This window comes from Euwallacea similis, chromosome 16, assembly GCF_039881205.1.
Source record: "Euwallacea similis isolate ESF13 chromosome 16, ESF131.1, whole genome shotgun sequence".
Taxonomy (NCBI): domain Eukaryota; kingdom Metazoa; phylum Arthropoda; class Insecta; order Coleoptera; family Curculionidae; genus Euwallacea; species Euwallacea similis.
Window position 1 is genome coordinate 1,234,747 of NC_089624.1, and position 22,394 is coordinate 1,257,140.

General features: G+C 33.6%; 4 protein-coding genes across 5 annotated transcripts; 2 read left to right on the forward strand and 2 right to left on the reverse strand.

Annotated features, from left to right (window-relative positions):
• Positions 1 to 2,355: 2,355 nt before the first annotated feature.
• LOC136413988 (BTB/POZ domain-containing protein 6-B-like) lies at positions 2,356 to 6,027 on the reverse strand. Of its 2 annotated transcripts, none has more exons than XM_066397763.1 (2): positions 5,719 to 6,027; positions 2,356 to 3,928 (listed from the first exon to the last, which is right to left on the reverse strand). In XM_066397763.1, exon 2 carries the CDS (start codon positions 3,926 to 3,928, stop codon positions 2,630 to 2,632), a length of 1,299 nt encoding a protein of 432 aa, XP_066253860.1. In that variant the 5' UTR covers positions 5,719 to 6,027; the 3' UTR covers positions 2,356 to 2,629. The 2 variants fall into 2 exon arrangements, with proteins under 2 accessions (XP_066253860.1, XP_066253861.1); XM_066397764.1 differs by lacking the exon at positions 5,719 to 6,027 and adding an exon at positions 3,991 to 4,030.
• Positions 6,028 to 6,801: 774 nt separating this feature from the next.
• Positions 6,802 to 10,397, forward strand: ste14 (isoprenylcysteine carboxylmethyltransferase ste14). Its single transcript, XM_066397854.1, has 5 exons — positions 6,802 to 7,180; positions 8,038 to 8,299; positions 8,391 to 8,500; positions 8,559 to 8,666; positions 8,733 to 10,397. Exons 1-5 carry the CDS (start codon positions 6,995 to 6,997, stop codon positions 8,907 to 8,909), a joined length of 843 nt encoding a protein of 280 aa, XP_066253951.1. The 5' UTR covers positions 6,802 to 6,994; the 3' UTR covers positions 8,910 to 10,397.
• Positions 10,398 to 11,641: 1,244 nt separating this feature from the next.
• Positions 11,642 to 18,418, reverse strand: LOC136413921 (ATP-binding cassette subfamily C member 4-like). The gene is made up of 19 exons (XM_066397686.1): positions 18,298 to 18,418; positions 17,634 to 17,882; positions 17,367 to 17,571; positions 17,085 to 17,310; positions 16,674 to 17,006; positions 16,350 to 16,618; positions 16,017 to 16,215; positions 15,685 to 15,941; positions 15,438 to 15,614; positions 15,186 to 15,379; positions 13,828 to 14,239; positions 13,613 to 13,763; positions 13,444 to 13,550; positions 13,264 to 13,387; positions 12,985 to 13,164; positions 12,403 to 12,530; positions 12,100 to 12,345; positions 11,882 to 12,049; positions 11,642 to 11,780 (listed from the first exon to the last, which is right to left on the reverse strand). The coding sequence occupies exons 1-18, from the start codon at positions 18,369 to 18,371 to the stop codon at positions 11,984 to 11,986; spliced, it is 3,597 nt and encodes a 1,198-aa protein (XP_066253783.1). The 5' UTR covers positions 18,372 to 18,418; the 3' UTR covers positions 11,642 to 11,780; positions 11,882 to 11,983.
• Positions 18,419 to 19,364: 946 nt separating this feature from the next.
• On the forward strand, positions 19,365 to 22,324 carry LOC136414014 (uncharacterized). Its single transcript, XM_066397799.1, has 6 exons — positions 19,365 to 19,546; positions 20,212 to 20,320; positions 21,358 to 21,585; positions 21,641 to 21,746; positions 21,808 to 22,002; positions 22,069 to 22,324. The coding sequence occupies exons 1-6, from the start codon at positions 19,450 to 19,452 to the stop codon at positions 22,228 to 22,230; spliced, it is 897 nt and encodes a 298-aa protein (XP_066253896.1). The 5' UTR covers positions 19,365 to 19,449; the 3' UTR covers positions 22,231 to 22,324.
• The last annotated feature ends 70 nt before the right edge of the window (positions 22,325 to 22,394 follow it).

A 22,394-nucleotide genomic window follows, 5' to 3' on the forward strand; every position in this document is an offset into this window, starting at 1 on the left:
GGGTGATATAAATTTTAGTGATGGATTAAATTAGTTTTGATTTTTTACTTTTTTATAAATCATTGTATATTTTCCCATTATAGCATAACTTAGGTACGTCATTGATTTATATGATGATCTCAATTCGCTGATATGTGTTTATGATCTTTTGATGAGTCCAAGACTAAGCCGATGATACTGGCTGTAGACTCGAGGTCAATTGATAAACGAGACGGAATGACTCGTTTATTGTTTGAAATGATATCGGAAAATAAATAAATTGACCGGTGCAGATAAGGCATGTAAGGAATTTCGATTTTAACGGGCAGAGTCCCTTTATTTACACTGGCACTTTTTACTTTAATATTTTTGAAAATTTTCATCACTGCGGAGGCAGCGTAATCCATAAAACGTCGAAGAAGAGACGCTGGCCGGACTGGCCTTGCCCACTTTGAGGTTGGTCTTTGTCGGAGACATATTAATCCTTCTGCAATCCTTCTCTCACTTGCACAATTCCTATGTACCGACTTAAACTGGTAATACCTGCATGTATATCATCTGTGTATCCACGAATATCATCCTTAGCTCAAAAACAATGATGATATCCTTTTTGAGCCAAGACAAGCTTAATCTTCACTATGTATTCTCTTTCCATCCCATATCCATTCTATACACATTGCATACAATTTGATAGGACTAGCGGTATATAAACGGAACGGAGAAATGTGCACACGCCCGTAACCAGATGCCGTATACAAACCAGGTTGATTCTCACTATAAATTCCGTTTCCATACCATACATGGTCCATACATATTGCATACAATTTGATAGTACGCTATTAATAGGGGAGACTATATGTAAACACAACGGAGAAATGAACACACGCTCGCAACTGGATACCGTATATAGGTAGATACGGGTCAATTTGTCTATACAATAATTTATGAAATTTACTGAGCGGACATGAGATTGAAAGTTAATGTATATTGAGAATTTGCCTATATGTGATGGATGTGCTGAAAAATTGCATTATGATTTTGCATATTTCAAGTTCCTTACATTATGCTTGTGTTGAGCTAGATTCCAATCTACATATAAAGCCGAGTTAAACAAGATAGCAAACGAGAGAGGGATCGTTTAAAGATAACTTTCAGTTGGTTTGCGGAAAGTGCGCATGTCTAGCCGCGTAGAAAATACACCTAGTATATTCTACTCGCATATAATCGGCATCATCCCTTTCGGAGAATCGATTAAACCACCATATCGGAAACTATGGTACCCTTTTTCGACAAAAAGATAGATAATTAAAATTTTTCCAGCACAAAAAACTTTAGCGAGGTATTTTCGTGCCCTATGGGTCAACACCGTGGAATTTCCATGCTTCACCACTGAACCCTCAGGAGGACGAACAATTCCGTAAATGGATCCCGACAGGATAGTCCCTGAGAAAATCAATTGCAAATCTCCTTACTGCTTTTGTACGTAGCCAGGAGACGAATCATCTAGATAAAGTGGAAGTTGGAATCTGGCTAAATTGGATGTAGGTATATACTTATGAAGATCTCCAAATATAGGGTGTAACATAAGTAGGGGTTTTCCTTTTAACACGACGTATACCTCAACAAACTAAGCAATATTTTTATATAACTTTTTTCGAAATCTCAAAAAAAAAAGAAATATACGCAGATGAGTTTTAATAAATTTTTGTATCAAATCTAAATCTATTCCTGCATACAATAGTAAATTAAATGTAAAGGAAATAAAATATCCCACAAAAAATGATCATCTATTGTAAAAACGAAAAAACATTTAATGTTTACTGTTTTTATGCAATTTACCCGAGCCGCTTAAAAATCGGTCGTGAAGTTTAGCTCCAGGTGTTATTTTGATGAACTATCACTATTGACTATACGTACAAATGAAACCAATGGAGACAATTTCGAACATCTTTTGTAGATAGTCCCGGAGTGAACACTAGCCAAAAATATGGTACTTATTAAAACTTTCATAGGCGCATATTTCGGTTGTTTTTGAGGTTTCAAAAAAATGCTATATAAAAATATTGCTTAGTTTTTTGAGGTCTATGTCGTGTTAAAAGAAAAACCCCTATTTATGTTACACCCTGTATGTTTAATCCTAAACAAAATCGATGCGGTGGGCAATTAACCCATGGGGATATACACAATATCGGAATAATATTACAATAATGTATGTTTATAATTAGTAAGAGTCATTTAAAGGCCTTCATACGCATACCTGATGGGGATTTCCGAACATTCCTGACACTTAGAAGTCCCTAGACCCTTTTGAACTGCAGGAATCAGTTAATTGAGTTTCTAACAGAAGAGAATATAGTGAGTAAACTGTATGTACTACAAGTTAGAACGAATTTATTTATTTTAAATAATAGGTATTTCTTAAGAGTAGATCACAAGTATTCAGCTTTCCTTAGCAACCCCTCATAAAGGGAAAAAAAGCTTTCACTATCACTAATTTTGTTCACGATTCATTTAAAGCATTTTAAGTAATAAAATAAATATCTATATTACCTAAACAAAATATACCTATTTCTTTCGCATTTAAAAGTTGAAAATATCCATAAACGTCACATATATTTGGCCTCAAAAGATAATATCATTTAATTAGACATTAAACTGGATAATATGCAATTCCTTTAATTAGAGTGCCATTGAAATCATAGAAGTACATTTTCGAGTACCCTCTTTTCTTATCCATTAATTCGTCACTCATATAACTACAAACAATACTAGACCTCTTTTCTGAACAATAATTTTTATAGGAGATTCTAATATCGTAAATTTTATCGGGTCTTAAGGTAACTGCAAAGCGCAGCGGTATAAACACTTGAGAATTATACGGAAATATATTGTTCATGATTGTGGGCTTCACGACATTTTTGTCCGAATATTGCTCACAAAATCTAATGACTATACAACCTTTGTATTCTTCGGCGTCATTAACGTTTACTGAGCAATTCATTTCGGTACACAGCATCATCCCCGAGACTACCATTTCGGTACTGACAGAGACGCTAGAGATGAATTCCTCCGAAGGTTGCAAATCGATTCTTCGGGCAATTTTGAAGACTTTTTTAGACTTGCAAATAAAAGGAACTAATTTGGCAAATTTCTCTATTGGTGGGTCACCATCCCACTCCACTTCACTACTAAGAAATATTAAACTCTTATGCGTAAGCTCGTCGACGCACGAACACATGACTAAAACGTCGTTGCAATACTCGCAAGTCATTTCCAAAAGCCATTTCTTATTTATGTGTTTTAGAATGTCTTCTTCTCTGAGGATTTCTATTACATTCTCTGGTTCGGTGCTGACACCTTTGAATTCACACTCTGTAATAGCCCAATCGAGTATTTTGCAAACAAGATCTATTTTTGTAATAACAAGATCTTCTTTCAATATGGTCCTGAGAGTTGAAGGCTTCATGTGATAGTCACTGACAAAGACCCCGTTGACTCCATCCACAATGTCCTGGAAGCACTGATTTTTGATGGCATCCAGACTATAAAGCTCCGAGTATTCGTAACTGAGCACCAAAGTACTCAAAGTGAGATTGTCAGATATGTACTCTAAACATACCTCAACGAGATCATCAAGAATATATTTCTTGGCAATATAAAACATTGACCAGGCGTTGAGTATATCGGTAAAAATAATACTTTCGGTATAAATAAATTCCAGCATTTGACTGAACTCGTCCACTTCAATGTCACAAAGAACTATTTCGTTTGAGGCAAGATTTCCATAGAGCATTTTCTCGAAAACAAGGCTGCTACATGCTAAAATCAGCCTGTGGGCTTTTATCTCTTGGTCACCTATTTTGAAGGTGCAGTCGACAAATTTCTGATCACGGAAGAAGTTGAGAAGACGCTCCTGTTTATAGTTGGGATTTACAGAAATTGAATTCATCTGAAACAAGGAAAAAACTCTCCTTCTTATTTTATCTTACGCAAAATTTTAAAAATAGGTACCCCTTATAATTTGAAAAAATGAGAAAGCAAGTATGCAGGATGTAACATATCATCGTAGAGATATTTCGGAGGGCGATAGTACATTGCAAAATAATAAAAGAAAGCTAACAGACTCATGGTAAAAAACGCATCATCTCCAATATACAGATTGGCAAAGTTTCACACTTTTTCTCATATTTTGCGTTTTTTTCACGTATGCCTTAAGTTAAATTTTTGAAATTCGAAGATTGTAGAATAGAATGGCACCTATAAACTTTAATAAGTGTATGCTAAAATATAAATTTTCTTTGTTTCAATTTTCACTCAAAATCAGCATGAACTTTCCAGACAATCCAATATATCCCATTCAATTATGTATAACACAATATGCATACATTTAACTCACAAATATTAATAATTAAAAAAAAAATTAAATAAATAATGTAAATTTTTTACTAAAAGACCTTGCAAAAATGCTTTCAGCAATTCAGTAACAGTCTAGATCAGTAACAAAAACGAGTTATTTATAAAAGTTTTTCGTTAAACGTAGGGATAATTTCATTAGAGGAAATAATTCGGAACGATCAAGTTGTATGTTATCTCAGTATTTATGTATTTAGTTACTAAAAGAACAATAAATACTCTAAATGAGGACAATGCAATTGATCTCTCACCGTCTGCATTAGATCTTTATTTATTTCAACTCTTCAAATAAATTGTTCATCTAATTCAGAATTGACTATTTTACCCTACCGATATCAGTTAGAATATGAAGTACATTAACATACTTCTACAGTTATTTTTTCTTTGTTGTGTTGGCTAGAATGGATGTATACAATTGAAGCGGCAAATACCAGCAAAAGGCATTTAGAAATATTAACTATTACTTCACAGTGCTATTAACTTTCTACCATCTAAAAATTAATAGTTGCTTTCAAGTGAATAATTATTTTTCAGTTTTTATTATTACTAGATGCACTCATCCACTGCCAACTGATTGCTTTGCTCCTTGTTTCACAAACTTGGATTCATGCTCAATGTGCTGTATTAAGAAATTTGCATCTTAAAATACCATTATAGTACTTCAAAATATCTATTAACAAATTTTTGAGCTCACATGTGTATTGTTTTAAATTTTTATTGGTTTAATGTCTTAAAACTTTAAGATTAAATAATTTTTACCATATACACTGCATGAGTATATGGTCTTCATATATTTCAACTTTTCCCTAATTTGACTGATTTTGTATTTCTTACAATTTCCAAGATTTGCATGCAGACTTGCACCCAGTGCATTTTTATCTTAGAGACTTTGCTTAAAATAAGTTAGGCATCAGCTGTAAGTTGAATGAATATTTTAATTGACAATAATGAGGTTCCATCAGGCCAAAGAAACACTTTAACTCTATTTTCTCGATAGGTCCACAAGCCAAGCTTAAATTTAAATAAGTTGCAAAATGTAATACAAGCTTAATAAGGCTCTACTATTTATTTTTATTTATGCAGCTAGTTGGATGGTGCTTAATGTATAGTTAAACGGACTTGTCAAATCTTGCCACAAGCTTGGTTCACTTAAACCCAATATATTTCTTATATGTGTTTATATATGTGAAGATTGGGTTTAGCAGAATCCAGTTTAAGTCATGACTGAACAACTGGACCTTAATATTACAAAACAAATAGTAGAAAAACCATGCTCTATTACATAATTAGTCTAAAAACTGGTGGATATCTAAACACATAACTTACCTTCAATAGTATTTAAACTGCTGACTATTTCAGAGAATACTTCAAGCAGATAGAAAAACAAAAACTAACCACAGGTCTAGATGCTGAGACACAGCGTAATTAATCAAACGGGTATTCAAGTGTGTTGATGCGTATCACACATCCTTGAACTGTATGATTTTGATTACCAAAGCCAAGGTCAGTGAAGGAAACCTGCTGCGCTTTGGCAGTAGAAACTAATTTACAGAGGGTACTTTTCTGAGACAAAAATTGTTTAAATTCTAATATTTCGATATCAAGGAGACTCGACAAATACTCGTTGGCGAAGTAAAGTATAAATATATAATGTGGTACTGAGTAATGTGCCTAAGGGTCCCACTAGTTTTGAATTTACACGGGAGTCAAAAGATTAAATTAATGACCTCAGATAAGATAACAGTTCAAAGCACCAGATCTTGGCATAAAGTAATGATCAAATAATGTATGATGTATCATCAATTATTATTAATTGTTCGCTAATCTTATATTTATTAGTATTTATTTATTTACATTTTCTGGGCCTTTTAAAAATTAAATAAAGAAAAGTCATATGTCATTTAACGCAAGGTCACATCTCTTAATCTCAAACATGAAATGTTAGATTAAACAGGCAGAAAAACAAAAAGGCAACACAGCGTACTGCTCTACTACCATTCTTGTATTGCCTAAGTAAATAACACAAAGTAAGAAATCTTCCTCATCTTAACATGAATTCCCATGCGTTTTAAATCAATATAATTTTAAATAGCTTAAAAAAATGAAAATTTGGACTTCAAACAATTCACGACACAATAATATTATACCACATAATATCGCAAATATCGTTATCAGAAAGACAGAAATTCTTCTTTCTTTATGTAACAGTGCTTAAGTAATTGAAAAAGTGTTAAGTGTTTTAATTTGTCTTTTGCTCGAAATTATTTCTCCCAAACTTTCTTTGAACATCAATACCCCCAAGCTCTCTTGTGGCATCATTGCTTTTACTGTCGTACATGCAAGCTGTCTACCTGTTCCTAACAGCTGACTTATTATTTTTGATTTTACCTTGAGATTTTGAAAGAATTTGGTTATGGCAATGTTTATGAATATAAAGCGGAAGTAATGTACAAGATATCTATTTTGAGAGATTATTTCAGTTTAAAACATACCAAATTCTTGCTAGAAATGTAACTTAACCATTTAGGATTCGTTTTTTTTGCTTACAACGTATTTTATGTTTTTCAAGTAATATTAAAAAATAATTTAATTAATAGATAAAATGATCTCTCACAAAAATATTGCCATTGTAGAATTTAGTATAAGTTTCACTTTATATACCGTATTCGGTCTAATCAGCACTTTTATAGGGAACATATTCTTTTACAGTAGTATCTATTGTTTCAGTATTGCCACTGCTATAACCTTTGTGCGTCTTAGGATCCAATGCAAACATGAAGCTTTTGAGGTAAATATCTGTAAGATTATCCCTCTTTGCATACACATACATATTTCAATGCCTGTATTTTATAATTAAATGCTACGCTGGTATAACGTTAGAATGACATTATATATTTAATTGAATCGAAGATGTATTTTCTTCGGGAATAGTTTAAGTTTGGAATTTTTAGTGTTTACATAAAGGCAAGTACAATGAGTATGAAGTAAGTAATATAATTATATTACATGACATTGTAGGCGTCAAAACAGTCTACTGAGAAAAAATGGTTATATTGTTGTCATAGTTATTGTATGGTTATTATAGTTATAAATATTGTTGTTTTGCACATTTTAAACCCTTATAGGATAAAAATGTTGACAATATGTAAACTGTTGCACTTACAAAATTATTATTTTATTTATTTAGCACATGTTGACAATTTATTTTTTAAAGAGTTTATTTAGATCCAAGAAATCCTTGAACCAACAAAAAAATGTTAACATCTTCAGTCATCATCAACTGAAATTCTATAATATTAGAAAGAACATATTCATTAAAGTGAGCTTGCTAATGTTATAAAATTTCCTACAAATTTTTAAAATATCCTCTAACTCCCAGTGAATTTTTACCACCCTATGTAAAGAGTAACCTTTTCCCATTTTGAGCTATGCTTTCCTATATGAAAATGGTGTCCCAATAAAACATTGCCCATAAATTTTATGTTATTCCAGTTTTTTAGGTGACTAAACCGTGGTTGATGATGGAAAATGTTACTTACCCCATATTACCGCCGTTGTATTGCGGTAACGCTTTTCAAGATACCCGCATTATTTATTCTTATGCATAACACTCTATATATTGAATTATGCAAAATATGTTTATAGGTTTCTTGGCGTGCAGCTTTGTTAGGTGCTCTTCTTTCCACTGGACTAAAAGTGTTTTTAACGGGTCCAGCGCATTGGCGAATATTTGGAATTTACATGTCTGTTATGAGTTTTTTCCACTTCTCCGAGTTTATCGCCATAGCAATTATTCAACCCACCCAAGTTTCAACCGACTCATTTGTACTTAACCATAGCCCACAGTACATAACCGCTGCAGTTAGTTCATGGATCGAATTTTTCATTGAGGCATATTTCTTTCCTGGTAAGTTTTAAGTGGTGTAATCGATTTTTTGCAACATAAATTTGTTTGTTCGTAAGTCGTATTTATATAACGGGCTTTAAAACAATTTTAGGATTGAAACAGCACTTGAGTATATCATATGTTGGTCTTTCTATATGTGTCTTTGGGGAATACTTAAGAAAACTTGCAATGATTACTGCTGGTCGCAATTTTAATCATTTAGTAAGAAAACACAACGATGAATGTAAACATGTCTCAATTGTTATTAAATCGATTATAGGTTCAATCAAAAAAGGCTGAAGATCAAACACTTGTGACAACGGGAGTCTATGCATATTTTCGACATCCAAGTTATGTTGGATGGTTTTATTGGGCAATTGGAACTCAAGTAAGATAAAAAAAACTGGTATTTAACTATTTACTTTCCAGAATATTTTTATTTATTACAATTTAGATTATTTTGCTGAATCCCTTGTGCATTGTGGCCTATGCAGTGGTGTCCTGGATGTTTTTCAACAGCCGAATCTACATTGAGGAAATTACATTGTTAAACTTTTTTGGTCAAAATTATGTAGACTATCAAAAAAGGGTGGGAACAGGAATTCCTTATATTAAAGGATATGAAATTTAATTATTTTAACGATAATATTCTTTAATCCATATTTTGAGTTGGTTTTTCAAATTACTACGTAAAACGACTAATTGGTTTAATAGGTATAAATGAGGAACATTTCATAGCAATGCAAGGACTGTTAATTGCATTATAGAACATTATGAAATTCATTTGTAGTGATTTGAGAAGAAACAAAAATGAGAATTTTTTCAGCAAGCCCTGTTAAGGCTTCCTAATTTTTCAAGGTCGCTTGGGAATATAAACTCTACGTTTATTTCAGCATTAACGCTATTTAATGTTGTATTTCGTTATATCCTGTAAAAAAGCTGTTCATGCTGTAAGTTTATTACTGTGGAGAATACAGACATCATTTTAAGGAAATATTTTTAACAAGCGTCCCAAAGACTCTCTAATATGTAGTTAGCTCTTTAAATACGTCGTTTAATAAACATAAATTCTTATATTTGTTGATTTTAGTAACAGTTGGGCATTAATTTCATATGTCTTATTAGATTAAGCACTGTTCTGTAAAATAATACTTGTTTCTAAAAACTGTTTGTTATGTCTTTTCTCTTCAACTATGAGTTTTTAGGGTTTGTTTCAACATGTAAATTGGATTCCCATGCTGTAACAAACTGTTTAAACTCTGACAAAGAGACCAAAATTGTTGAGATTAGTAGGTGGTTATTAATCTCTTTTGCAGTGAGACTTTAATTTCATACGTTTTATTTGATTAAATTAAGAAGACAATTTCAAATTATTATTGAATAACTAACTGGACTAGGTTTAAAACTTAGTCCAGATTTTTGTTCAAATGTCATGTTCGAATGAGCTTGACGCCTTCTGCTTTATGCTTTTAACAGCAACTTGTTCCAAACTGTAACTGTAAACTACGTGGCAACTTTCAGACAATACCGAATTTAAGCTGAAAATATTTAATAAATTAATAATAAATATTAGCTTCCTTGAAGGAAGCTGTTGGCGTTCCATTGACCATAATTTACTTTGATAACTACCCATATGGTCATTATTGTAACTTTATGTCATAATAAGCTTTACTCAGAACTAATTCGGTGTTAAGCAATATTTTACATTTATTTTATTCGCAGAAGTAGCTTGCGACAGAATCCGTTAAAACATTCATTTTATTGTACTTAACACGTGTATCAAAAATTCCTAGTTTGGGAAGATTCGCAACGTGTGGTAACTTAATTTGGTTGGATCGGAGTGGATCTACTCTGTGTTGTAAAATTGAAATTGTTTTCAAATGGAATAGAACCAGAAGAAAGAGGACTTATACAAAGTGGATTATCTTTTCTCGGTCACAGTATATAATGCGTTGCGTGCATGTTTTTAAAGTGGTTGTAATATTTCCGAAATGTTAAATAATCTTCTAGTAATCAATCACGTTTTAGGGGTCATTAACGTATTTGTAGAAAAGTCGTGTTCATGTTCGTTATTATATATATATATATATGCGTAGATACTTATGTAACATAATTCAGAGCAATAATATATTTTTGTTGACCAAATATAATTGTACTTTCTTACGAGTTCCCTCTCCTAAAACCATAAAATAAGCATTAACATTTGCCATAACGGTGCCAACACGTGAGCCTAATGTACCAATAATTGCCTAGAATATTTGGCTAAATTCTACTATTTGTTACTAACACATTAAACGTAAAATTTGGTAGAATTGGAGTGCAATGTGATTCAAAGGTTAAAAACGAGAAATACTATTACGAAAATTGCTACAGGCTGCAATAAATGTGTGTCAGTAGCTTCTGCGGCAACTACGGAGCTTGCAGCTTCTTTGTCAAACATTGTAAAAGTACAAATAGCCAACAATTTAAGTCTGATCTCACAACAAGCCAAAGTATACCAGTTCGTCTAATTAGTGTAATTAGAAATTTCGCAGCCCTCATCGATTTGAAAGGTTAAATGCAAATCCAAGTCATTACTTGTCCATACTTTCCAAAACACTTGCTTGATAATTTATCTGTAAATCTTCATATATTTTCTTTAGATACTTGTAATTTCCTAATTTTATGTTAATTTCGTTCTACGCACCCATAATTTTTTCATCAAATGGTTGACGGATGTTGGCTGGTCTGCACACTATATACCGGATGTTTCAAAATTACAAGAAAAAAATACGTTACTCGATTATACAATAAAAACTTTATCAGAAACCATTTTTTACTTTTTCTTTAAATTAAATACAGAGGAGCTCCCAATATGCAGCTCATTTAAAACGCTCTATATCTACGAAACTAAGATTGTGACGAGTTTTCTGTCACTATCATAACAATAAAAAACGATATACCCTACAAAACCGTTGAATTGGAGACTCCCTTTATACTCCTACCACGATTTCAACCTTATTTTTTGTAAGTGTGCCAATTTTAATCGCATTTATGGCCTCAATTTATCTCGATATTGCTAATGTTCAACGTAATTGCGAACATTATAAATAAAGGTTCGACATAAATAAAAAACTAACACTTTATTTATCCTATATTTTTTATTTTTGACATACAAAAGAGAGATAGGACCTAAACTAAACTAAAGGAATAGAAAGTGAAGCAATGAAATTAAGATAAATAGTTTTTTTGCACTTTCGAGTCATTGCTATGTGTCCATGCCTGTAATGACAAGGCCTTTAATTGCTCCATCATTATAGAGCCAGTCTGTAGAACCATCTGATAGAAGTTTCCATTTGGCTTTTGCAATAACATGTATGGATGGTCAAATTCAAGCACTTGTCCAGAACCCATTACCAAAACTTTATCTGAATCCATAATTGTGTTCAGACGATGGGCTATCGTTAATACTGTACAAGTCTTAAATTTTCTTCGTATCGTTGCTTGAATCAGACTGTCGGTCCTGAGAAATTTATTTGAAGGGGTTAGGATTAAGTTACGAATGAAATTGAAGAGAAGAATAGACTAGAATTTAAAAGAATTACAGTTAAGTTATCAACCAACCTTGCATCTACATTTGCTGTAGCTTCATCTAAGACCAAAATTTTATTTTTCCGTAACAAGGCCCTCGCTAAACATAGTAATTGTCTCTGACCAACACTAAAATTACTTCCTCCCTCTGAAACCTGCATATCCAAGGTGGTTGCCAAGTCTTTCAATTCCACCTAAAAACTGGGTTGTCTTACTCCCAGCACACTCTTTTACATTAAATCTCAAAATACCTCCTCTAAAGCCGCCCATATGCTCTTATCAACAAACTCATTAAAGGGGTCGAGATTGTACCGTAAGGTAGCACTGAAGAGCACCGGTTCTTGAGGAATTATGGATATATTTTTTCGTAAATCATTTAAACCTAAAGTTCTGGTGTCCACATCATCTATAACAATTTGTCCTTCTATTGGTGCCAAGTTGAAAAGGGCCCAAATTAGCGAAGATTTGCCTGCACCTGTTCTCCCGACAATACCAATCTATGGAACCATAGATTAGAAACGAAACGCATCTATGGTTTTATTTATACATCTCACCTTCTCACCACCTTCAATTTTGAAATTGAGGTTCTTAAGAACAGGTGGTTCACCTCTAACGTAGATTAATGACATGTTTCTAAACTCGATGGCCCCTTTCTTTGGGAATGGTCCCTTTGGAGTATTATCTAAGAAGATAGTCAATAAAATTAGTTAGAGGAGTCAGCTTTTCAGTCGATGAACGCAAGTAGAGAATGAAAATTGTTTACACATTTTCTAATAAAAGCTCATTTTTGAGGATCTGAATCTCTAAAACTGATAGAGAGGTAAGATATGCTAGAAGTCATCCCTTTAAAATGTCAAAATATTCAAAAATATACGGGATGTTTTACGCTCTACGTGTCCGTAGCTTTCGCTTTAGGTGTCTGTAATGTTTGTTTCAGGTATTCTTACTGGTACCGGTCAGCCTACACCTTTCACGTACATAAAATTACACAGAAGAATGTTTCCGAGAACCTTGTGTTCAGATCTTTTTTGTGTTGTAGATATCAATAATATTTAGTGGCATCTTTATTGGACACAAGCAGTTTTCCGACCCATTTAAGCTCGAAAGTGATGTAAAAACAGATTTTAACTTTTTACCTTCTGGTGTTTTAAACGGACCCTCGTTCTCTAAAACCGTATACTGCATGACTCTTTCAATGCTCGTTAATTGGTTAATTACTTCGGCAGTTTGACGCATACCATGCTGTACCATACCAGTTAAAATAAGAGACTGTGATATAGCCAAACCCATTAGGCTTCCGTTAGCAGTACCTCCAACTAGAATAATTTATTTCAATATTAAATTACATATAGAGCGACCCATGAACTGCGTCTCTGGCGTAGTAGTAGGTGTAATATTATAAGTTTTGATCTTACATTCAACAGATAGCACGAAGGCGAAGGTGACGGTGGTTATAAAAATCACACTCATAATATCCAGCCATAGTCCAAATGATACCATGCACATGATTGTAAAAAACCATGCAGATGTATGGACATCCTAGAAACATGTTGAATGTAATACCTTAAATATTGGTGCTAATTCGAATATATTACTTGGTGCTCGTCGAACTCCTGAATTAAATTTTGTTCAGTCTGAAAAGCCCTTATGGTAATTAATCCGCTAATCGAAGAAGTTATATGGGAAAAAACTGGTGATTTTGCTGTAGGTTTTAATCACAATATTAATTATAGTGATCATGTTAATAATTTTGGACCTACATACCTATTCCCTCCAGATGTTTGATATCTTTAGCGCTGGCTATGTACCAACCTCTTAATTTCATGAAGGCATATCCCAATATTACCATAGCTATTATCATGTAGTAGTTTGAGACCGCCACATTTACCAATATACCGGCCATGACCAATATAATCTACAAAAGCGAACAGTCTTCATAATTTATTTTGAGTGTTAATGGGTAGTAGAATGTTGCTCACTGTAATTGCGTCCATCAAAACCCTAGGTAGTACTTCATCAATTGCCCCCATATCTTTGCTAAACCTGTTAAGAACCCTCCCGCTTGGATTTACGTCGAAAAATCTCATAGGTGCCTCTAGCAAGCAATGGAATATTTTTTTATGAATATTTGTCGATGATTTCATGGCCATAGTATAAAAGAAAATCGCTCTCGTTATTGTGAAAATTACGGCTGCCACTATTAGGCCAGTGTAAATGTATATGGCTACTTGAGTTTTGAACAGTGTATACACCTGACCATCTGCCTCGACTTCGTCAAATATGTCCTCGACACTGATTCTTATTGATTTTTTTATACTGGATGGATTGAGAAAAGTAGTAGTGTTTGAGACGTTTTGGTTTGCTACATAACGAATGTCTTCCTGTTTTGTCCTAAAATTCATTAAGTACATAATTGGAGGCATTGCAAGGCCGATAATTAGGAGCTAACATGCGAATTTCAAATTTATATGATAATTTGCATAATGACGCCCAAGTACGTTATATACCTGTTGGCCAAATGTCGTTAAAATATTTTTCCTCAAACTACCTCTTCTATTCTGGAAAGCCGAAAACAGTTCTGACAGGGTGGACAGATCTTTGAATCTACCTATCTATAAATTCTAATGATCTCCACAGGAATAAAAAGTTCTATTCGACTATACAAATAGACTTTCCATTTGGTTGTAGAAACTTGTAACGAAAACTGAAATTTCAAAAATCCGAAATGCGCCTGGACTAATCGTGCATAAGCGTCCGTACTAAGAGACCGACCGTAAACAACTAACGCGCAATACCACAAGTGACATGCAGATGGCGCATCATTAGCTCATAGTGCGCTGTTTGCAATGCCGCCCATAGAGGGTAGTAGAGCTATTTGGGAACATTTAGGGGAAAACCGCATCTAGCAGAACTTATTAGGCCTAGCTCGCACTTGCGATTAAAAACTCGCAACGACTTAAAAGTTGCAATTCGCTCTATTTTTCTTGCCATTCAATTATTGCAAATTAAAATGAAACATTCCTACTGCCATTGCTTCTATACGCGCACCTACAAATGCTACATTTTAGTCGCACGACACAAAATCGCATGTGCGCAACAGAAAAGCGCAGGTAATCGTTAAATCTATATTTGAGTGAAACTGTTCGGAAATTGATGGGTATTTAAAAAAAGTCAATTGCTTCACATACAAAATCTTTGATCTCGGATAAGGTGGAAGAGCATGCCAACCACGATGGATTGTGGAGCTCGTACGCGAAAAATATATGAGCAACATGAAAACGTGTATCTGCAGAAAATATACCATTTTCGTTATGATTGCACACTGTTAGGAACTCACCAATATGCAACCCAATAGTCAGTACCAGTACACGCAGCCATGGACATTGCAAACAGGAACAGTACGAACATGAAAAAGCACCAATTCCCCACCGCATTGAAATAATCCTTAAATGGAGTGCTTCCTTCATAATTCACAACCTCTTCGTGCTCTTCTTCTCTAACTGTTTGCTCGAATACTGACTCAGCTTTGCTCTGCAAGATTTATGAAGATGTAAAACATTTTTGAAGCAACAGGTCTATCATAACGAACAATAGTTGAGGTTCTCCTTTTTAAACTAATTCTTGCTACGTCAATGGCAGAGTGATCAGTGTCCTGCTTCTCCTTATCTTTGTCCTCTTCACTTTCATCAGCAGCTGCCAGCAATTTCGTGAAACCAAGGCTACCATTCGACAACTCGTCAAAGGTTCCTACGCATTCTATTCTCCCCTAAAAGCGAATATTGCTATATGGTCTCACGTTTCAGCTCAGAGCAGGGATAAAGCGTGCATGTTTGTACCTCATTTAAAACAATGATTACGTCAGCCTTCTTGAGATACTGCAGCTGATGAGTGACCAAAATGCGGGTTTTATTCTCTAGGTATTCCACTATGCATTTCTCGAATAAATGCTTGCCCACATGGGTGTCCACAGCTGACAGAGGATCATCTAAGAGGTAGATGTCAGCTTGTCTGTAGATGGCACGCGCCAGGTTAATTCTTGCCCGTTGTCCACCGCTAAGGGACACTCCTCTTTCTCCAACTAAGGTCCTGTCGCCTGCAGATGTAAATTCAAGTTAGTTCAGGTTAGCTTCTATTGAAATATGATTTATCGCGGGAAGGAGCTACTAACCGTAAGGAAACTGTTTGAAATCTTTCTCCAACGCACAAACATGTGCCACTTTTTTGTAGAGAAGAGAATCATATTCTTTCCCAAACAAAATGTTTTTTCTAACTGAGGCTACGAACAGCCAAGGTTCTTGCGCTGAGTATGAGACAGTACCTCCTAGTTGTATTTTTCCAGTAGTGGGCGTAAGTTCTCCAAGCAGCAGCTAAAGAGAATTAAGGCACTTTAGCTATGTACAGGGTGTCCGTTTCTGGAGCTCAACCATAGGGAGTTAGATAAGCATGAGCAAGGTAACAAAAATAAATTGGAGAAAGGTTAACCCATTAAAAAAATATAAACCTGCAAAAGTGACGATTTTCCCGAGCCTACTGGGCCAATGACAGCGCATAATTTTCCTTCAGGCACGACCAAGTTAATGTTCTTCAAAGCTGTAGTGTGCTTGATCCACGATGCAGTAACTTCTTTTAAAATTGCTCCTTTTTTTGGCATTTTCTCAATAATAGATTCTTCCTTTTCATCCAGCACTAACACCTCTTGTAGTCTCTTAATAGCAACCCACGACTCGGCACATAAAGTAATTGCCAGGGGATATATTATTGCCATAGCAACTAAAATTCAATTGAATTTTATTGAAAACAAAATTACTTCAAATAAGCATCTTACGCTGTAGAATGTTGAAGAACTGAGCCATGGAGAAAACGATATCTGCTGTAACCCTCTCGCCCATTAGGGAGTAGGCAATCACAGTTAGAAATAGAGTCAGACGCTCTACAAATACAGTGGCACTAGAGTAAAACCCTTTTAAATATGATGATTTTATCAAAGCTCTAATTTCCCTTGCTCTTAGATATTCAATAAGCTTCTCAAATGGTTTCTCCCAGGCGTACATTTTGATTACTTGAATACCGTTAATGATTTCGTTCATGTGTTTGACTCTGTCGTCACATCTCTGAGCCACTTGTAAGCGTAGCTGAGTTGCAAGTTTACCAAGGTAAGCTAAAAGGATAATCACAATAGACTTAAAATGCATTTCAAGTTATAGTATATGTATAGTTCATGTTATATTATAGTTACTTTGCAGTGGTATGGTTATGAGGACCATTGCTCCAATGCCAATCATGCAGTAGATTCCTATGACCTGCCACATCAAATAAGTGACGAGAACCACCTGAATTGGCATCATCCATATGAAAGGCAGTATCGCAACCACTTGATCGAACCTCTGGACATCGTTAGAGAGAATGTTTATTATGCGTCCAGCAGCAGTGTCTCCTTGAGATTGCCTGTTCAGCTTCATAATCTGATATAAGACTATTATAAGCATTCTCTGGTTATTTTAATGGCACTTGCTACTACTTTTCTATACACCAATGAGGAGACAGCTATGCGAACCCTCATACCGACAGCCATCCCTCCAAAGTTTCCATGGTGCATGAAGAAAATTGTGAATAGGGATATTAAAATGAGTATTGAGGACCATGTGTAGATAGCCATTCGATCTCTAGTACCATCAGATTCGAATTCTTTCACCAGATATGCTAACACCAGAGGTTGGGGTGACCTACATTATAGATAATAGTTTTTGCTACTTGAATCGCTTTCATGCCACTTAAGCGATGGTACCTTAAAATTACAAATTGAAAGAAGAAAAAGATACTGAAGACCGAACAATCCCAGAAAAATGTTTTAAATAGAGCTTTAAGTAAACTGGGTTTCTTATTTGGTTTTTCTTTTGCCATCCTAACTTCTTCATCCCAGTACCGCTGCAACTTTTCTCCTACTACTTCTGACTTGTCAACTGGCAAGGTCTGGTAGAGATCTGCGAGCTTGATTTTCCTTTTGCTGCCTATGTAGAAGAGTGGTATAGTCCATCTGAAAATAATTTTTCTTTTGTTCAGTCATTGGCCAAAAGTAAGAATGAAGGTGATTCACTATAATGCAAATAAATAAATCAGTACATGAACTACATAACGCATTTCCTGTACAACTCCAGTCCTCAAGACAATCACGACTTGAACTGCCTCGACGCGTTGGGGTTAATTTTAGGCCCACTTGGAAAAGTTAATTTGATAGCTATAGACAGCGGCGCTCCTTCCATTTTGACAGTTATACAGTGGCGCTCTTGTCATTTTGACAGTTATAGATATCTGAGTTCACTCAAGTCCTGTTTGAAATATTTGGAAATGCCTGGCTCCTATTCACTATTTTAAACGTAAAATTGATTTCAAATTGCTCTTTTCTAGTTCTTCTGCGCGTATACGTTGATACTTAGTACTCTACTACTTACGCAAAAAATAACTTTGAAAAAAAATTGGCTTTCTTTTTAGGATTCTCTTTCTTCAGTTTGAAAGCTGCATCCATCTTGGCGAGGTGGCAAACAATAATACAACTTACAGTTTCAAAACTAAATTAAACATTTACGTTATATTGTGAAAACTACAAACATCTTGCATACAACAGACTATAATACATTCCCTGCTTAATGAGTGGTAAAATTTGCTTCTATTATATTAGATTTAAGTTCTATGGTTGGTTAATCTACATGTAAACAGCGCGCTGTAAAAATTTAAAAGTATGAGACAAGAGCAAATAAAATTCATATATATGGATGGAGCGCCATAGAAAAATAAAGGAACAATTTAACGTTCAATTCTTTAATTAACAATCTAACTAATAAGCCCGACGACATATTTCGGAAGGCGATTTTGAATTTTAAGGGCTTTTATATAACATACATTAGTCAAGTTAATAAAATTTGCCTCGTGTAGCCATTTCGCAGTAGCTATACTAAGCCACTGTGTACATTTAGTCTTGCTACAGTAATTTAAATAGAAAAGTTGCTTTTCATTTTTATGTATTTAAGATGTGCTAATATGAAATTTTAATTAAAATTTTTATTAATAAATTACACAATTGGAGATGTATTGAATGGCTTACTTACGCTCCTACCAAGGTATTAATAAAATATCTAGACACATTAGAATTTGTATTAAAATGTGGATTCACGTTTATTACTATTATATCTTATCAAATTAAAACGATTTTTTTGGGTTTAGTAAGAATGGTTTCAGATTTTGTAATATCATTTCCTTAAGCTTCAAATTTACGCAAATTTGCCACAAAGGGCGAACCTTATGTCCTTCTGAACCTATTTTCTGGTGTAAGCCTTTTGTCACAACCATTTAGGTCCTTATTCCCAAGGATAAAGATAGTGATAGTCGAACAATGAAATAACGTGCGATATCAAAACAATAGCCAAATTATGCAAGATAATTTATTGATAATTGCGTCTTTTACGATAAACAGGTGGACGTTAAAGTTCAAGTGATTTGTTTATCCATCTGTGGTATTAGCTGTAGTACATCGCACGTAGTGTACAAAAACGATTTGTTCGGGAAAAAGGGTTTAGTTCGAACTAAATTAGAGGAAAAGCAAAAAAATGAAGGGTGCTTTAGTTTTGTTATTAATGATTTGTTGTGGATTAACTCATCATCAAATTACAGGTGATGACGCCAATGATGACATGACCACACTAGGTAAGAGTCGCAAAAAGTAATACATTTTAGCACTTTCTAGTGACTCAATTAAATGTATTGATTGTTGTCTATTGGTATAATTTCGAAATATTCAACTGAAAGATTTGTTTGAATATTTTGTGAGATGTCGGCACAAATAAATTCAAGGTAAAATTTTTCAATCATCGCGATATTATTTTCAATTGAACCTAGAAGGTTCAGTTTATGTAGCAAAGAGCAAAAGGGTCTTTTGAAAAGTAAATTTTTATTTTGCATTTAGTTCAATAAAAACATTTTGTGATATTATTTAATTATAATTCGTATCTATCAAAAAAGAAACTTGGCAGTATGTATCCGATGTTACTTTCTAACGCATACCATAAAAATAAAGAAAGTGAAGATTTCGAATGGAGATTCCGAAATTCGAATTGTATACGGCGGGAAACAAAAACCTTAAATATATTGCCGCTTAAAAATAAAAATAGGTATGACATGGTAGTGACATATGACATCTGACATTATGTCATAAAACTCAAATCAACCATTCTATTTGGGCTACCCTAATATAGTATATACGGCGAAATATAATAATTATAATATATTTTTAATTGCGTTTAATTTTATTAGAAATATTATTGTACCTTGCTTATTTTTAAAACTTAATAACCTTTTTTTTTTAATTTCAGAGAAAATAGCAAAAATAATCCGAATTTTAATAAAAGAATATATCCCACTTTTCAAAGACCTTATTATTATGAAGAAAGCCAATTGGAACTTAACAATAAGTAATATATCGTAAGTATCATTTTATGTAAGTGTATACAGGGTGGTCAATTTTATATGGACTCCTACGTAACTGATCTCAATAATTGAGGAGTTTGTGTAAAAAGTTTTATATCAAAGTTGCAGGATTCTTTGCAAGCAGGATGGGACAGACCAAAGCTACTTATCCGATAAAGTTGATAAGGAGATATTATGGTATTATTGCATATTCGGATACTACAAGAAATTCCGAACATATTCCTTAGGTAAATTTCGGCCGCGTCTCTAGAAACACTGTGAAAAATGTGTCAAATACAAAAGTTGCATAAAAATTTCTAAAGTATTTTATAGCATCAAAGAAAAATCAATTGTATATTACCTTTCCCACATATGTATTACTAAAAACAAACATGATTTTTAATGGGCGGCTCTGTATATTCTTATTTCTATAGATGAGACTTTTCGTTCTAGTTTCAAATTCAATCAATTTTCAATCACATTTCAAATCAATTCAAATATGTATCATATATATTTATATGTATATACATAATTATTTCATTCACAGTAGTCCATATACTACCATACTACATTTCGTTGCAAAATTAACGCACAATAATAAAAATTATTTAAACTCATGACAAATGTGATGTAGTGTATTTGAAAAGACGAGCAATAAAAGAACTTACAGAATATGAAAACATTTTAAGAAATATTTATATATGCAGGTATCGGTTAAAAAATATTTTAGATTTGAAATATTTCACTTTTAAAATTTATGCGTTAATTTTGCTGCGAAATGTATATACTATAGTCAAAACGCTCTTAAATACCGGATCCTCCAGTTTATCAAACACAAACTTTCGGCTCTGCTTTCATTTAATTGCGTGGCATTATTCTCAGATACGTATTTTCAGATATCTATTTTGAGAACTCCTGTATGTTCAGTTTTAATTCATATGAAAAATGAATTTTAAGCCCGCCAGTTAAGACCCCTTCCCGCTATAGTTTACTGCAATACACATTGTAAACTAAATGTTTAATTTTCCTTTACAGTATGTAAATTGTTTTAGGGCCGGATATCTCGATCACTCTAATTTAATACTATATGGTTTGGACGGTTTGATAGTAAATCCAAATAAAACGGACTTATTGAGACTTGAATATGATGACGACCTTAAAGTGTTCACAATTGGTTCTAATATATCGATACCCCAAAAAGTGGGAATTAAATTAGAAAAGTATGACCTGGATTGGGCCATCATTAACAAAATACCGCTGTTCGGTGAAGGAAATCTAACGTGAGTGAAAAAACATTGTTTTACACTTTATTGATGCTACAAATTATTTTTTTAGGTTTAACTTACATTCAATAAAAACTGGTTTTTACATGAATATATCATTTGCAGACGGATTTAAAGTAGACTATTTGGAAATTAGACCACATATGAGCGCCATCAAAGCAAGTTATTAAAACTGCTTAAATACGCATATGCATCTACATTGATTTATCCCTTTTTCAGTTTTTTGTTACAGGGTTTTGGAAAGTTCCGGAATTAAACACTTTCCTTTCTACATTAACATCCATATTTGCAAATTTTTTTGTGATATTTTGGGAGTTGGAACTTGACCTCATAACCTGTCTGATTTCTCGATTACTGGAATTCTTTTTAAACCATGAGAAAGATATATTTGCTTATGTGATACAAAATTGTAGTGTAAATATTATTTTCTTGACTTTCCTAATAGATTCAAGCCTAATACCTCTGAATTTATTATTTTAGAAAAATGCTGCCAATTCGAGTTATCTGTTTATTGAACCTTTGTTTAACGGCAATCAAACAGATCTCCTTGAATACATATCAGAGGCAAACGCATTGAAATATGCACATATTGCGTCTGAATTTCTAGAAAAAGCGATGGAAGACTATCTTATGATGTCTTGAATTGGCCTACGTTCGAAGACTAAAGTTTCCTGTTCACCACCACCTTCTATGATGTGTGTGTGTCATAATAAAATAAATGTTATTATTATTACCAAATAATATAAGCATTATTTAATTAATTACACTCTATGTGCTTTCTACCTGCTACCGGAGTGCAATGCAGC